This window comes from Elgaria multicarinata, chromosome 19 (assembly GCF_023053635.1).
Source record: "Elgaria multicarinata webbii isolate HBS135686 ecotype San Diego chromosome 19, rElgMul1.1.pri, whole genome shotgun sequence".
Taxonomy (NCBI): domain Eukaryota; kingdom Metazoa; phylum Chordata; class Lepidosauria; order Squamata; family Anguidae; genus Elgaria; species Elgaria multicarinata.
Window position 1 is genome coordinate 6578635 of NC_086189.1, and position 16746 is coordinate 6595380.

The 16746-nt window shown below is 43.2% G+C and overlaps 1 protein-coding gene across 4 annotated transcripts in view; it reads left to right on the forward strand.

The window, feature by feature from the left end:
• The window catches only part of DENND1A (DENN domain containing 1A), a 297718-nt gene that overhangs the window by 101615 nt on the left and 179357 nt on the right, over window positions 1–16746 (forward strand). For all 4 annotated transcript variants that reach the window (XM_063144890.1, XM_063144892.1, XM_063144891.1 and 1 more), the window contains exon 5: window positions 8325–8444. In XM_063144890.1, the coding sequence (XP_063000960.1) occupies window positions 8325–8444 (120 nt within the window). The remainder of the gene's footprint in view (window positions 1–8324; window positions 8445–16746) is intronic.

The window sequence follows — 16746 nt, forward strand, 5'->3', positions numbered from 1 at the left end:
ATGAAGTATTAAAGAAAAGGGTACCTCTGACTGTGTGCAGACTCCCTTGTGACTGGGGTTTCATAGCCCATCCCTACTGGATGGGGGGGCTTCAAGACAAGGTTGAAATCCAACACCTCTCTATGTTAGAAATTAACCATTAGATTTATCCCCTGTGTTTTAGATGCCACCAATATTATTATTATTATTATTATTATTATTATTATTATTATTATTATTTATTACATTTCTATACCGCCCAATAGCCGAAGCTCTCTGGGCGGTTCACAAAAATTATCTGGGCGGTTCACAAAAATATTTCACTGTATTCTCTGTGCCTGTGAACCTGTACAACTTTTTAAATGAAGTGACAATAGTGGAAGAAAAGTGTGCAAAAGCTGCACAGATGTTCATAGCTTTGCTAGGATTAGAAAGTCTGACTACACCTTTTGGTCACCGCTTTTTTTTGCAATTCCCTCCTTAAGAATAATCACACACATTTAGAGGCAGGAAAGAGCCTAGTGAGGTATCAGCTACATTCATTGTCTCTCCTGTGCAAATCCATTTCCTGCGGCCTATTTCTACCCCCTCTCCATTTATAATGCAGTTGAGAAGTGAACAGCCCCACGTATATAGTTCCAGTGAAGGTAATTACTTCCAGCAGGTACCTTTCCGAAGGGAAGCTGCTCTACGTTTTTGGTGCAAGCTGAGATGGACTTTGGGATGTGGTCAAGGGCTGGGCAGCAGAGGACAGTGCTGTCCTTGGCTTGGTCTAGCTTAGCTGGCTCTTTCCCTTCCCTCTTTCAGTTTCATGATTTTTTTCAACGTGTGGCTACTTTTAAAATTTCGGACTTGGATATAACACTGTGGTTCTAGCAGGCAATATCCAGAAATAGCTTTGGTGAATTAAGCAAGCATCATCTGTGTGCTGGGAGGGGAAATAAGGCTTCTCCTCTCTTTCTCTGCCTGCCTTGCAGTGTCTTCTCTTGGCTCACTCGGAGCTTCCCATAATTCTTGTTGGTTAGTAGTTTGCTGTGTTCCTGCTGTCCCTCTCTTTTGGGGTGACCCAGCTGGAGTCCCTGCTATCTTGCAGCTGTTCCATCATTCACAAAACGGAATGGCTGAGTGCTGCACGAATGCCATGTTTATTAACGAGGCAAGGAACTGGGGGCGTATATACTAAATCTCTTCGCTGTCACCAGTTATCGTTCTCTGACAGTGGTAGCCAGGCAAAGGGGCTGTCACAGAATGCCCATATGTGGAGAAGAAGAAGGTAGTGGGGGGTGATGGCTGCCTTGAAGCTTTTGTGGACTTGGTTTTCCTGCTTTGGAGAGGATTCTTCCAGCCTTTCACAGCTTATTTGGGTTGGGAATCAACCCAGAGCAGGTCGCTTAAACCAGTGTGCAGTCGATATAAGACATTCAACGAGATGCTGGCCACAGTAGTGAGATGGAGGCAGTGGTGGGAACCAAGAGGTCATTTGTACTCGTGGAATCTGTCCCTAAGCTTGTAGAGTTGTACAAGAATTTTGTTCCTGTTCGCAGATCATACGAACGTGTCCTGCTCGCAGCTCCAAATGTGAACATGAGCAAGAGCTCAGCTCCTGAGAAATGTTCAAAATTTCCTGAAGTGCAAATGTGCACTTCAAAAAACGAGCATTTATGCACGCTTGCACAAAACACCCCCAAACTCTTCACGCTTTAGCTCATGGGAGAAATGCGCATTTTTGATGGGGGGAAATTCGCCTCCTTTTCCCATAGAACAACAACAAAAGATGCTTTTTGTTCTGGAATGCAATTGAGGTGAAACAAGCTTTGAAGAACATCAATAAGTTCGAATGCTGCATGTTCGCCCATTCCTACTTTGCAGGCAGCAGGACAATTAATAGTTCCGTTGCCTTAGACCCAATTGTCTCACCAGCAGGAAAGATTCTGGTCCTGTCCAATGTTTGCTTTATTCTAGAATTCTATTAGCAATGTTGGTACTGTGGCCCTAGTTGCCAGCACCATCTTGAAGTGTATCCAAGCTGCTCCTGCTTCCAGTCCTCAGTGATTCCTGAACTGGAACATCTTGCTTGTGGAAAAAGGAAGCTGTGCTGTGTGAGATGCTTCCTTTCCATTGCTCCTTTTCCCTTCCCTGTTGAGTGAACTCAGTGAAAGAGCAGTGATCGGAGTCTGGTTCTATTTTTGGTTATAACATTGTCACGAACCATAAAATGGGGACCTGAGTCTCCTCTAACCCTACTGCTTCAGTAATTTAATAAAAACCACGTTTTTCTCTTTGTCGGAAAAGACGCGCCATGGCTCTAATTGTGAACCAGCAAGGTATTTGTCTCACATCCTCTAACCGTCTCATTAAAATTAAGCATTGAATCACCATAGTAACCTTGCATCCTCAGATAAACTGATCTAAGAAGGTCTTTTGGAGTTTCCTAGACTTAGGTCTGCAACTGGAAATATTGCTCTCTGTCTTTCTCTTGGCCCTTAGTGAGGGATCCCTCTTTGCTCACTCTCTTCTAGCTCATAGGCTGTAGCATTACTTCTGAATTCTATTCCTTCTGCTTGCCTTTTCCCATCTGGAGAAAATGCTCCTTCCTTTTGTCTTGGCAATTCACGGAGTAGGTTCCTTCCTTGGGAGAACTTTGGCAAGGAAACGTCATCGGTTCCTGATCATGTTACAAGTAATGATGAATCCAGATTTCATAGTAGGTTTACTAGGGGAGTTAGAGAGAATTGGGGATTGGAGAGGGGTAGGACTGTCTCCCTGCCAGCCACATTGCTCCCCACCTACCCCAAATCTTCACAACCTAGTCTCAGACAGAGAGCAGCTGTACAGCAGAAATAGCTGATCCAGACAATTCATACAAATGCTTTGCAATACTTGTTCTTACAATATCTCTTTAGACTTAAGCTCATGACTGCGGTAATTCTACAGTTAGGGAGCTCAGGTGAGGAGAAGGAGTAGCACAATACCATCCTATGAATTCATAGGCTTGGGTGAGATTCCCTGTTGTTTGTTTTGGCCTGCATTACCTTTTGGCACGTGGATGTTCCGATGGAAATCCAGGTCATCCTATTGCAGACCTTCAGGAGGTAGATTGAGAAATTGGAGCCCATGGTGAGTAGCCCTCTTAATGGACAAAAAGAATACCCAGGTTGTGGCATTGGAGAATCAGCAGCATACCACAAGGAAGACAGCTATGTGAATGGATCCTTAGAGGGACCTCAGGCAGCCAAAAAAAAAAAAAAAAGCTGCTATAGTGTAATAGCTGTTGGTTCAAATCCCATCCTAAGGCACAAACCAGAGAGGTGGCCTTAGGTGAGCTGCACTCTCTCAGCCTCAGGCCCTTTTCTGCAGTATGGGGGAAAAATACTCCTGACCTACCTTAGAGTTGTGGTAAGGATAACAAGATAATGAAAGTAAAGTGGTTTGAACGCTGAAAGCGCTCTACACATGCTAAGTGGTGTTAACCTTTAACCTGTTTGAAGAATGACCCAGTTCTCTTTACTGGTGCATTGTCTCTGAGTTGAACCTGATTGCTCCGTAGGAGTAAGCTCAGGATCTCCCAGGGGTAATTCAAACCTACAATTTCCCTGTGTGTGATGTGACATTCACAAAAACCTGGCAAAGCGTAAAGAAATTAAAATGCACGTTATGCATTTCTCCTCCTGCACCCCACTCTGGAAATTCATGCTTTAAGTAATAGGTTTCACACATGGTATAAAGCAAGCTGTTATTTATGAGAGAGGTATCAAGCTGCTAGCAGTAATATCCTTTACTAATTATAGTGTTAGGAAAGGAGGCTTTATACCCTGCCTTTAACTTCTGCTGCCTTTCTTGCTCTGCTTCAGTTCCTAGCCAGAAGAACTGTATTCTTTTTTTATTATAGCATTTGAGGAGTTTGCACCCATAGAGGTGAGCTCCTTTGCAAGGTAGGAGGAGTCCAAGCATTGCTAACCAACATTGTTGTATTGTTTGTGCTCTTCTAGGAGAGGCAAATGAGCACCTCAGTGCAGAGTGTAACATTATCATGACTTTGGGGGAAATCCCAGATATGAACCTTGTTATCAAGAACACTTGGTGGTGGTGATTGGAGGGACTGGTGCTTCAGGGTAATTGTACTGACAGGAGAGCCACACTGAAAAGCTGTTTTGCTGCTATAGCACCCCTTGCAGGTGTCCTCTTGAGAATTTTGATATGCAGGCATGATTTAAATAAAGGGCGGTGCTTTTTGATGTTAGAGGGTCCCGTCCCCCCCGTAGTCCTATATAATATTCCCCCCTTTAAATTAATGCCACTGGAACACATAGTAGTTTGGTAAACTTGGGATCAGTTGTTTTTGAGATGGAAATAATGATGGGGGTCCCCCGTAGAGTAGATTACAAACATGTTTGAGTTGCTCTGCACATCCATCACCTGGAAAAGAAACTTTGCTTCACATCCCCAATACTGGCTTCATTTGTCTGTCTTGTTTGGTGAAAAATACCATTTAACGAGTCTTTAGCAGAAACCCTAAACCATATTTAGTAAGACTGCAGTGTTTAGTCAATTCATTGTTTAGATCAAGCTATTAAAAGGAAGGATTTATATAGATTTATTCAAAAGTAAGTAATTTGATGGGCATAAGATTACAGCCTTAGTAAGTCATATATGTTTGTTTTATTCCTAGACAAATTTAAATTAATAGTTTTTATGTCTCTCACATAGGGCATTCCTTCATCTTGAGATCAGATAGGCGGGTTTCAAACTCTTCCAGTGCCTCTCCAGGAAGAGAGGGTGCTTTGCCCCTGTACAGAATCACTGGCCCTGTCTAGTTTGCAAAGCGGTTGGGTCTGGTTGGAGCTCCAAAGAGTCCAGTTGTTACTTTCATTTTTCATTAGAAACAATGAAAAGTTCAGCCTCTCCCTCCCTCCCTCCCCCCCGCCTCCCCCAGCTACCTCCCAACACATACGGCAGGGTTATTTTTTGGAGGAAGCTTCAAGGGACACTGGAGTAGGAAACTCATCTACAGCTTCAACGGTCTCCACTTCAATGGAAGAAAACAAGGATGGTGACCCAAACTGTGGTATTCTTGGTTTCTCCCAAGAGATGGCCTTCTGCACTTCCTGCAATGGATGAAAGGCTTGATATCTCAAGAGGTAAAATGGGCTCTGAGGGGACAAAATTCTCCAGCCACCAGTCTAGATCTTCCTGCCCCTTCTTAAAAAAAGTATGAAAGAAAGAAGAAAAAGGAACAAGTATGGCTCTGGGGCAGACCCACGCACAAACAGAGAAGGGCTTGTAGATCCCGAACTAGGAGAGCATCCTCAGACTCCCACATCTCACAGGAGCCTGAATACTAAGATGAGCGGAAACACATCTTCAGTGATCAAGGCAGAATGCTTGGCAGGAATAGTCAACCCCATGATGGATTGGCCAGCAGACTATTGATACAGGGATCCGAATGAGCATTTCACGTCTGCAGGTGTTCGAACAAATAACCTGTGTGTTTGGACACCCAGTTCTGGACCTCTTTGCAGGCCAGGTGAACATGCAAGCGCCACAGTTCATGTCAAGGTTGACATCATAAGGCATTTATGGTCCGTAAATGCCTTAGAGAAAAGGTGGCCAAGAGGACTGCTTTATGCCTTTCCACAGATACCCGTTATCCCAGATGTTGAAAAAAAAAATCCAGAGCACAAAAGCAGAGGTGATCCTAATTGCTCTGCACTGGCTGAGGTGTTAGGACCTGATAAACACGTCAGTTCGGGATCGCTAGAGAATTTCCGACAGAATAGACCTCCTGTCTTAGGGACTTATTCTGCAGAACAAGAGCTTTTTCGACTAATAGTTGAAAGGAACTGGCTGATGCAGATATGGTGTTTGGGCGATACCTTACCCCCATTTGTAGATGTTCCTGGGACGTCTGTAGGGAACAAACTTACCAATGCCACCATCTCCAGATGGCTGAAGGAATGCATAGCCCACTCCTATTTGACCACAGAGAAGCTGCCTTCTGGGAGGATCAGTGATTGCCCATTAAGGGGGCAGCAGCAGCTGCCTTTGGGGGGAATTTCCTCCCATAGACGATACTTGCAGAGCAGCCACGTGGGCTTCAGTGCACACATTAGCTAAACATGACAAAATCGGCTCTTTTTCTTCTGCAGGTGCAGCATTTGGCAGGTGGGTTCTGCAGAAAGGCATAGTTTAATAGCGTGCTGATTCTGGGAAGCCCGCCCTAAAAGGATGCTGTTCTGTCAAATCCTGAGGTGAAGGAATGCCCTCTAGGAATCTCAGGGAAAAAATGGAAATTTCCTTACCGTAAATTTTCTGTTCTCCGGGACTCCTGTAGGGTATCCCACCTGCCTCTACTTCCTGAATCAGTCTGAGGGTTAAAGAGACCCTCCCAGGAATGTCCCACCCCCATCCTGTTAATGTTAACTGTATTACATTTATTCTTTGTCATTTTCACAAGCGCTAGTACTGGTGTCAGCAGATGCAGTGAGGCAAGGAATGGAGTGGGGTTACAGCGACAGCACTTACCTTATTTCTTCGATTGTAAGACGCACACTAATTTCAGTACCACCAACGGGGGGGGGGGGGGAACCTAAGACGCACCCACGATTCTAAGACGCACCCCGTTTTTAGAGATGTTTATATGGGGGGAAAAGTGCATCTTAGAATTGAAGAAATAGGGTAGCTCTTCCATTCCGATCTTGCAGGGCAAGGTGGTGTCTTCCCCCAGCCCGAGAGGTATTGGAAGAGTTTGAACCCTGTGTATCTGATCCAGAGAAAGGCACTATCCCAAGGTGAAGGAATGCTCTTTGGGTATCTCAAAGAACAGAAATTCATTATAAGAAAATTTCTGGGTTTTGAAGCAAAAAGCATGTTTTGTTTATAGATGATGGACACATATCTCATAGCGTCTTTAGGAAGGGGCTTTCCCTCCTGTCTTTGAGAGAAGGGGAAATACCTCTTTGGAAATTGTGGCTGCTATCCAGTTTTTATAAATACTTGCATTTAAATATACTTTAAAATATTGGATTGATTTGATCCAATTAATTGATCAAAAGTCTTACGATTGAGAGATTTTTTTAAAAAATTGGGGGGGGGGTTCCCAATTTTGGGTTCAATCTCTGGACCATCGGGGTGGGGTTCAGAAGGAATCCTTCCTGAAACCCTGGAGAGCCACTGCTACCAGTCAGTGCTGACAATATTTGGCTCAATGGACCCAGGGTCTGACTCAGTCTAAGGCATCTTCCTATGTTCTTACCCCTATATTTTTCCTCAAGCATCTTCAGATATTTACTGAACTGAACCAACTTCTTCTTTCCCTCAAACTCATTTTGATATCCCGGTGATGACTTAACAGTGTTTTAGAAGGATACTTGGCTCCCTAACAGTCACCTCAATACTTGTGCTATTTCTCCATGGTTAATTTCCTAGGACCTAGAAAGGTCATGGAAGCCCCCCCCTCCCCAGCAGTCTCAGATGCGTATTGGTTATGGAAAAGACCCTTTCACAGACTCCCATTTTTTTGGCAGCAAGGCAGGATATTAAAAACTCATTTGGGCAGAGGTGACACATGGTTGATACCTGGGTGTCAGCATATCTATGACAGGGGGTCATAGAATCATAGAATAGTAGAGTTGGAAGGACCCTATAAGTCCATCGAGTCCAACCCCCTGCTCGATGCAGGAATCCCCCCTAAAGCATCCCTGACAGAGGGTTGTCCAGGGTCATTTTGTTACACCTTGTAACTAAGTGTAAGTACATGTGACTGAAATAACCACTCCACCCACCCCCTTTACACCTGTCTCCACTTCCTCTCCCTTCTTTCGTTGTCTCCCTTGTGTTGATTCTTAGATTGTAAGCCCCTTTATCCTCTTGCACTCTGTAAAGCGCTGTACACATTGATAGCACAATCCCATAACAGCAACAGCACTGCTTGTGGTCATTACATACACAGTTACTATTTATTTGAATGGGTGTGAATCATGGAAGTCTTCTTGAGTCATAAAAACATAACTTCCCTTTGGTGAGAGGATGTTTATTATGCAACAAACACGAGGGTTTGTGCTTCTAGTTCAATGCCAGGTTTGTAAAATCTGCACTAAAAGTGATAATTGCATTTAAAAGTTTGGGGCTGGGATAGTTTGTCGTGATGGAGTGAATTGGACCTAATCAAGGGGGATGAGTCATTTGTCTGCCCAACTTTGTCTTGTGTATCCCGAGTATAAACTTCTAAATGAAACTGCGTTGCGAGAGGAAAGACTGCTGGTTCAGTGACTTAACTCTGTTTAGATACTCGGCGTGGTTGAAGTGAAAAGCCCGTTAATAGATTCCTTTGTTCTCCCCACTTCCAGCCTCACAGTTGGCCAAGTTGGCCAGAACTTCACTTTTGTGCTCACAGACATTGACAGCAAGCAGAGGTTTGGATTCTGCCGCTTATCATCAGGGGCCAAGACCTGCTTCTGTATCTTAAGGTAAGTCAGAATGCGCCCCCTCCTGCTGCTGCCTTCTCGCTCTGGGAAGCAATGTTGACATGCTGCTTCTGTTGCTTTTAATTAACACTTTCCAGCTGTTGAGACAATCGCTTTCCTATCTGTTCCTTGGGAAGTCACTGCACTTCTGGAGACCTTGTGTGCCAGAAATCTTCTTGCACTCCAGGGCTCTTCTCTCCTGCTAACTGTATTATACAATTTTGGCTCGGTGGTTTCTAAGTTGATGGGAGAGTCATCGCCTTTTCCCTGCGATGAACTGGACGCGAGGCTAGTGGTATTTGCTGCTGTTTTCACCTGCCATAAACTAGCCTTGTACAATTCTTTGTGTAGGTAAGTTTGTGAAGGAGCTTTGAATGGAACCGGAGAGGTTTTCCTTGGGAGTCAGCATTGCTGGAGTATCATTCTCAAGCATGTCACAAGGCCGCGAAGAAAGGCAAATCCTGCCAGCCACTCAATACCATTCAGGCTTGCTTCATTTTACTGGAGTCCAGTTCCTGCTTTTTGGCCACATGGAGTTTTACGTTTAATGGAGTTATGTGAGGGTATTCCAGAGACGCAGCCAGGGAAGGACGGGGGGCTGGTTCTACTCCAGCAACCTTCACATGAACAAACCGTTCCAGACAGTAGCAACTGGTGTCTACTGGCGCTGGTAAGGCGAGGACAGAGCAGACGTTGAACATTCTGTTGAGACTGCCAGAGCAAGACAGGAGAAGATAATGTGTGGCATTCAGCAGGTGCACATGTTGCACTGCCCCACTTACCCCCATAGTAGAACTGCCTCTGCTTAATGAAAGTGTTCGGTCACCATTCCGTTCACACCCTGCTGATGTAGCTGTATTATTCCAGCATCATTGCTACAGCAGGAAGAGCTGATGTGCTGAGGCTCCCGTTTGGTGGAGTAGGTCTCCCAAGTTGCTCAGAAGGTACTTAACTAGCTTAGAAGATGCACCTTTTACAAAGGACCAGAATGGCTCATTTCTGCAGCGTTGCTGAACATGTGACTATTTCCACACCTAAAAAAAAGATACAGTTCTGGTCACCACACCTAAAGAAAGGTATTATAGAGCTGGAAAAAGTGCAGAAAAGGGCAACGAAAAGGATGAGGGGCTGGAGCATCTCCCCTATGAGCAAAGGTTGCAACAGCTGGGATTGTTTAGCTTGGAAAAAAGGAGGCTGAAGGGGAGACCTCATAGATCTGTACAAAATGATTCCTGGTATGGAAAATGTGGATAGGGAGACATTTTTATCCCTCTCTTAAAATACTAGAACTCAACAGAGTCATCCCATGAAGCTGATTAGTGGGAGATTCAGGACAAATAAAAGGAAGAACTTCTTCACCCAGTGAATAGTAAAATTATGGAATTCACTACCACAAGATGTAGTGATGGCCACCAATTTGAATGGCTTTAAAAGGGGGGTTGAATACATTCCTGGAGGAGAAGGCTATCAATGGCTATTAGCCCTGATGGTTGTGTGCTACCTCCAGTATCCAAGGCAGTAAACCTGTGTGCACCAGTTGCTGGGGAACATGGGTGGGAGGGTGCTGTTGCACCATGTCCTGCTTTGGTGGTCCCTGGTCGACAGCTGGTTGGCCACTGGGTGAACAGAGTGCTGGACTAGATGGACCCTCGGTCTGATCCAGCAGGGCTCTTCTTATGTTCTTATGAATTGATGTCTTCCAAATGGGCAGGGTTATGCTGAGCTTCTAAGGGAAGGGAATTCCAAAAAAAAACCACCCACCCCCCACCAAACCTCCTCTAAGATTCACTAAGAAAGTGCCTTAAGGCATACTCACTCATATTTGCTGTCTAGAAAGAATTGGTGGAACGTTTCTCTCAGTTGATCCTGGGGATCAATTCAAATCATTTGTAACTGTGGCTAAATCATTAAATTCTGGATGGTCAACCATGTTAGGCTGTTGCAGCAAAAACCAAAAATATTGTTGCACTTTAAAGGCTAAAAAATTTGTTATGGCACAAGCTTTCATGGACTACCATGAAAGGTGCAGCCCACTACAATTCACGAAAGCATACGCCATGATAGATTTGTTAGTTTTTAAAATGCCACAAGTCTCTTTGTTATTTTTAAATAATTAAATGCACCAATAGTATTTGTCAATCCACAGGTCATCTTTTTCTCAAGGACTGCTTCTTGAAACTCATTCTGTGACTTGCTTAAATCTCATGCATGGATCACTGACATGCTTATTATAGGTTTAGGGAGGTTGTTTGCTCTGCTTTTCTATCAGTAGAGGGTGCAAAAGAGCGCAAAACGTGTAACGTGTTCTTCATATTCTTCTTGTCTTCTGTGATTTGAAGCGCTGAGCTGCATGAAATACTGCTTTCTAAAAACCTGCAGTGTGCTTTTTGTCAGATTATATAATGTTTTCGTGGTCCTTCAAAGGAATATACATTTAAGCAAACATACTTAACTTGACACTCTTAAAGTCAGAATTATGAGGATTTCAACAGAAATTCCACAGTTCCTTCTTGTGAACGCTCCTGTACAGGATATTTTACAAAGGAAAATCCTCACATTTTTTATTGCGTTACCTGTACTAATGTACCCCCTTTATCACAAATTACCACATTTATTAATCTTCCCTTGTTTTTCATTGTGGCACTTAGATTGTAAGTCACATTGTAAACATACTGAAAATGACGCTATATGTTTTGTGAATGGTGGTGCCATTTATTTTTTAACTGCACAAGAAGCTATATTCCTTCCTACTTGCGTCTCTGTGTCCTTTACCCCAGTTTGCTCCCATTTTATCTCTTGGGGAAGGCTGGAAAATGTCCGTCTTCTCCTTCCATAGCTGTTTTGCTTGGTCTGACCAAAAGTCCATTTTGCCCAGCATTCTGTCTCCAGCTTTCTGGGAAATACACATCCCTTGTTACTTGCCCCATATTTTATTTTATGTTTGGCATGTTTGTATTTACTGTTAGCAGATGATGTGGGAACTGGGAGAAACGGTGTTCAAAAAAGTGGCTTCTGTGGTTCACCAAGCTTTTGAATAAGTTCCAGACGCAAGCAGTTCCCTTCCTTGGAGGTGTTTGGGGGTGGGAATAAAGCTCCTGTACAACATAGTTGTGCTTTTGACCTACAAGGCGAGTTAGAAGGCTCATAAACATGGCAAGTGTTGGTTGCTACCCTGCACCCTGTGAAAGCAAATAATAATAAAACCTTTTTGCCCTGTTGCTTTTGTATGGAAATCTTGTCTTTCCTGTTCCCTACCAGAAGAATAGGTCTCTTATAACCTGTGCTGAAAGTGCAGCAGGTGATGTCCGATCAGCTTGGCTCTGGCAAAGTGTTGATCAGTCCTTCACAGTAGGAAGGGTGTTGCGTATGTCATGGGCTCTGGGAGCTGGTCTGTGGTGTGTGTTTGCGCTCCTAAGGAGTGAACATCTGGGGAAAGGGGTGCCTTGTTAGACAGAAGGTTGCAAGCAGGGTGGAAAGGTTGCAGGAGCCTGAAATGTTCATTCTGGGACCTCTAACTGGTTTTCCAGCAATGAAGAACAGGGCTGAATAAGAGCTTTTGGTTCACATCATCATTATTATTATTATTATTTATTTATATAGCACCATCAATGTACATGGTGCTGTACAGATTACACAGTAAATAGCAAGACCCTGCCGCATAGGCTTACAATCTAATACCTCCCTAGATCTGGCAGGCAAAAAAGTAGGAACCCCCTCTCATGTGCAATCGGTGTGTCAGGCCGGCTTGTTGAGTACATGCGGGAACTGTGGCGTTTCAGTTTGCTGAAGAAGAAACTTTTTATTGCTAGATGGATAAATTGCTTTGTATTGGCCATGCGCCATAATAAACTTCTCTTTACCATCACACACGAAAGCAGTATTGTCTGAAATGGGGGTGGGGGCGAGGTTGCTTCTCGCTCACATTTGGTTGGATTAATTTGTTCATCCTTCTTTCATTTCAAATCCAGCCCTGACAACTGTAATTTGTGAAGGTGGAACAATCTCCTAGCTGAGGATATAAACAATATTTTCCGCGGACTGAGACTTCCTTGAAGGTTTCTTGCAATCTATATAACGAAACCCCCTCCCCTCCTGCCACCCCCCACCCCCCAATGTGCTGAGTCTTTCTTTTATCTTTGGAAATATTTCCACTATTTGCGGCAAAGCACTGATCGGTCATTGATAACAGTAGGGAAAATCGTTTGTTAAACAGAAGAAGAGCCTAACAAGTGAACTTCAAACTACTGCTGTTTTGTTTTGATTATTCCTCCTTGAAGGGATGTGTTTGTGAAATACACAGCTCTGAAATGTTTTGAGGCATAAAGCCAAAAAGGGCATCCGAGCGCTATATTTAAATATCTATACAGATTTTGAAAAGATACAATAAATTAAAGGATGTACGCTTTTCAAAATAGGTATTTGAGATTATAGATACGTTGTAATCTTGGCCTGGGATTTGTATTTGCTTGATCTGTGCAGGGAAATCAAAGGAAGTCTGTGTTTTTTGTTTTTTTAAAAAAAATTGGAATGGGTGAGAAATGAGCAAAGCAGAATTTTAAATCTGAGTGAGGTGGGGGTGGGAGCAGAGGGAAAGGAAGAGGACATTTCTCAGTTTTATTCACCAGTTGCAGAAAATGCCCTCTGAGCCATCAAGGTTTGATTTAAAATCTGTTGCTGTTCTCGATGCAAAAGGAATATTTGTTAACCAATTCAAAGTTCAAGGGATAATTTATGGGTTTTAATCCATGCTGTTTCTGAGTGACTGCCTCTGAAGTCAACTTCTCGGAGTTCTGTGCGTGTGCTCTGAATTATTCCACAGCCCATTTATTCAGCCCAGCATTTTTAACGGAGTCTTATTTGTTTGCAATAACTAGCCAGAAAAACGTGGCACCAAATATGCCCCCACGGGCCTGGTTTATCTTGGGGGATGGAGGAGAATAGATGTAGCTTGTTTGTGAACCCGCTCCATTTTTTTTTTACTTAAGAAAAACCCCCTAAGCGTTCTCTGATCTTGTTTTATAAAAAGAGAAATTATTACATCTCTCTCTCTAAGGATGGCAAAGTATTATTTTCTGTTTAACACATGCTAACATCTCTTATTTCATGTTATAAATCTTATTTGCGGTACTGGCAGTGATATATGATTTGATTCTGTACTTTTATATAATTCTAGCTCTTCTCCCTCCATAACAACATATTCTCCAATACACACGTGCTTCTGCACACACATTTATATGTATTACCTGCCTATTAGCTGACAAGTGACACACAAGGTTATGTAATTGTCATATAAAGCCCTAAACAACTTGAAACTAGGATACCTAGCTGAACAACTTCCCTTATACATACCCAGGTGATCCTTAGGATCTGCAGAGGAGGTCATTCCAAAACTAGCGAAATGTCGTCGGAGTACCATGAGGGTGGGCCTTCTCTGTAGCGGCACCCACCCTTTCGAAAAGCCTCCCTTGTACAGTATGGGAGGCAGAAAGTGTGACATATCATAAATGCCTTCTGAACACACTTGTTCACCCAGCTTTTCCTGGGCTGTAAGTAAATTAATTATGCATTCCATTTTACTACTCCTTCATATATATAGTTTTACTATAGTTGGAAGTGTTTTTAATGCTGTGTTTTAAATATTGTGTTTTGATATTTTGAACTGCTGAGAGATTTTAATATAAATGAGATGGGTATATGTAGAATTATCAACTGCATTTTCTCCCATCAGCTGACCCATCTGTATTGATGGCTCCATGTAATTTTGTACATTGTCTTCAGCACTGATCACACACACCCCAATTGCAAAACCAATGCGAAAGGGCCCAGGTAGTTTGGGGATGAAATGAAGAAACACACAAGTAGAATGGGATCTCTTACATGTGCCTCCAAATAACTTCTGCAGATGCTGTTAGCGAAAGGAATCTCAGTCATTTTTCAGAGTATGAAGTGTTAACAATTCTCAGCTCATTTATCCTCCCACACAACAGCCCTGTGAGGTAGGTTAAACACGTTGGCTCAGTTCACACAACAATTTTCTCTGCACAGTGTGAAAACTCCACTCAGCAGTGGAGTTTTTAGGGGGTACTCTCCACACAACATGTTTTAACTCCACCATTGTGTGACTGTGGGCGCCCATGGAGTTGAGTGAAATCCATTGCGACATTTGATTGACAGTTCTTCTGCCCTCTCTCCTCCCCCAGTCCTCCCAATGGCATCCCATCAGCCATTGCTGCAAAAAAACAATCCCAGCGGCTCTCCTAAAGCGGCACTCGTTCCTTTTGCAGCTCTTGCCAGGGAACTCTATAGCCAGTGAGAAAAGTCACTGAAAACTCCACGGAGCCCTCCACACAAGATGCAGTACAACGGTTGTGCAGGAACTCTCCTCTGCACAGCGTGGGTATTCAGGGTGGAGTGTTTTCTAAAAAAACCCACAACTCCACCGTTGCTTGGAGTTTTCCCTCCAGACAACACATTTCTCAGCGGTGGTGTAATAACGACACCGTGGAGTTCTGTTGAGAAATGTGTTGTCTGAACTGAGCCATTGTATTGCCCAAGGCCACCTACTGGGCTTTATGGCCAGCAGGTGAGTGGGAAGTGGAATCTGGATCTTCCACATCCTAATCAAACAGCACGTTAATACTGGCAACCATTTAACAATGCATTGCCAGTTGATTTATGGCAAAATTGTCCTTGCTGCCATCCGCATGTAGATTTCTTCTACTTGTGATGGATTGTGAAGGTATTTAAGAGCAGGAATTATCTTCCAAGACTCTGGGGTGAAATTAGCATTATTATTATTATTTATTTATTTATTTATTTATTTATTTATTTATTTATTTATATAGCACCACCAATGTACATGGTGCTGTACAGAGTAAAGCAGTAAATCGCAAGACCCTGCCGCATAGGCTTACAATCTAATAAAATCATAGTAATAATAATAATAAGGTATTTAAGAGCAGGAATTATCTTCCAAGACACTGGGGTGAAATTAGCATCTGAACCAGAAATGTTCTATTATGAATATTGTTGTGATGGACCATTGGGAGCAGCTGGTTTATTACTGCAGAATTTTTTGGTTCTAGGAAGAATTTTATGGGCTTGCTCCTGCAAAGTTGTATCTTTATTCACACAACTAAAAATTAGTTGATCAAGATTCTGGAAGTAGAGGCAAATTGATGGATTTCATACACTTGAAGGAACGGACTATAAATTGGACGTTATCCTAGCTGAAAAGTGGGCTCTTGCTTGCATATTTTTCACAGAACCTGTTTTAAATCTGTTACTAGTGTGTTACAAAATTAGAACGAACAGCACAAAATGCATTTTGGACCAAAGTGAAATTGAAGAATGACCGGTATTGGGGGTTCAAGTCTGTTTCCTTTGACCTGAGACCTCTGCCCCTTTACCTGAGATACATGAGAGCAGGGTGCAGTAACTGATGGAAGAGAATGCACTCCTCATATTCTCAGAAGTACTTTTTTAGTGCTATTTCATGTGTTCCAGATCTGAGTCTTGATGAGCTCTAGCTGAAATGATAACCTGATGGAGGTTCGGAACAGAAGCAGTGGTTTGAGCTGAGACCGCTGAAAGCATTACAAAGCCTAATGCTTAGTTCTAGAATTCCTTGAGAGCCATTTTTAAAATTGAAATGGTGGTCTGGCCTCTTGAACTTGGAATGGAAATTATATGCCCATCGTAAATGCAATGTATGGGACTGCAAAGTTCTCAGCTGGCTGAGTTTAGTATAATTCTGGATTTAAAAAGAACAGGTCTGCTGAATAGTGCCTAGCAGATGGAAGACAACTGAACTGCCTGGACTGGGTTTCTGAAGTGTTTTGGCGTGATGCACTGTGATCCCGTATCTCCTTCTTGATCCCCCACCTTTCGTCCATTTATCTTGGGGAGGGAGCTCTCGGTTCTGAGGGCAAACGGAGAGTTCTTTTTAATTGAGCAGAAACATGTGGAAGGATCAGGAATATCTAGAGGGATTACAGGGGGAAAATTCCGAATTTGTACTTCTTACAGCTTGTACTTGGAGCAGGTTCTGCTGGGAATAAATGTTAGTTAGTATGACCTGTGACCTTCAGAACTGTTGACATGGATTTCAGCCAGAAACTAGCCACAGAACTCCTTTGTTTGGCTCATTCATAGCTCCTTGAAAACCCCCAGTCAGTGCAAGTTGCCAGCTCAAAAGCAAGGAAAGCAGAGCTCTGTTTTTCCCATGCTTTGGAAACAGTGGACTGCCCTTCACCGGCAAGGCTATTTTAATAGGACTCCATGGCCCAAACACGATAGGAATTGA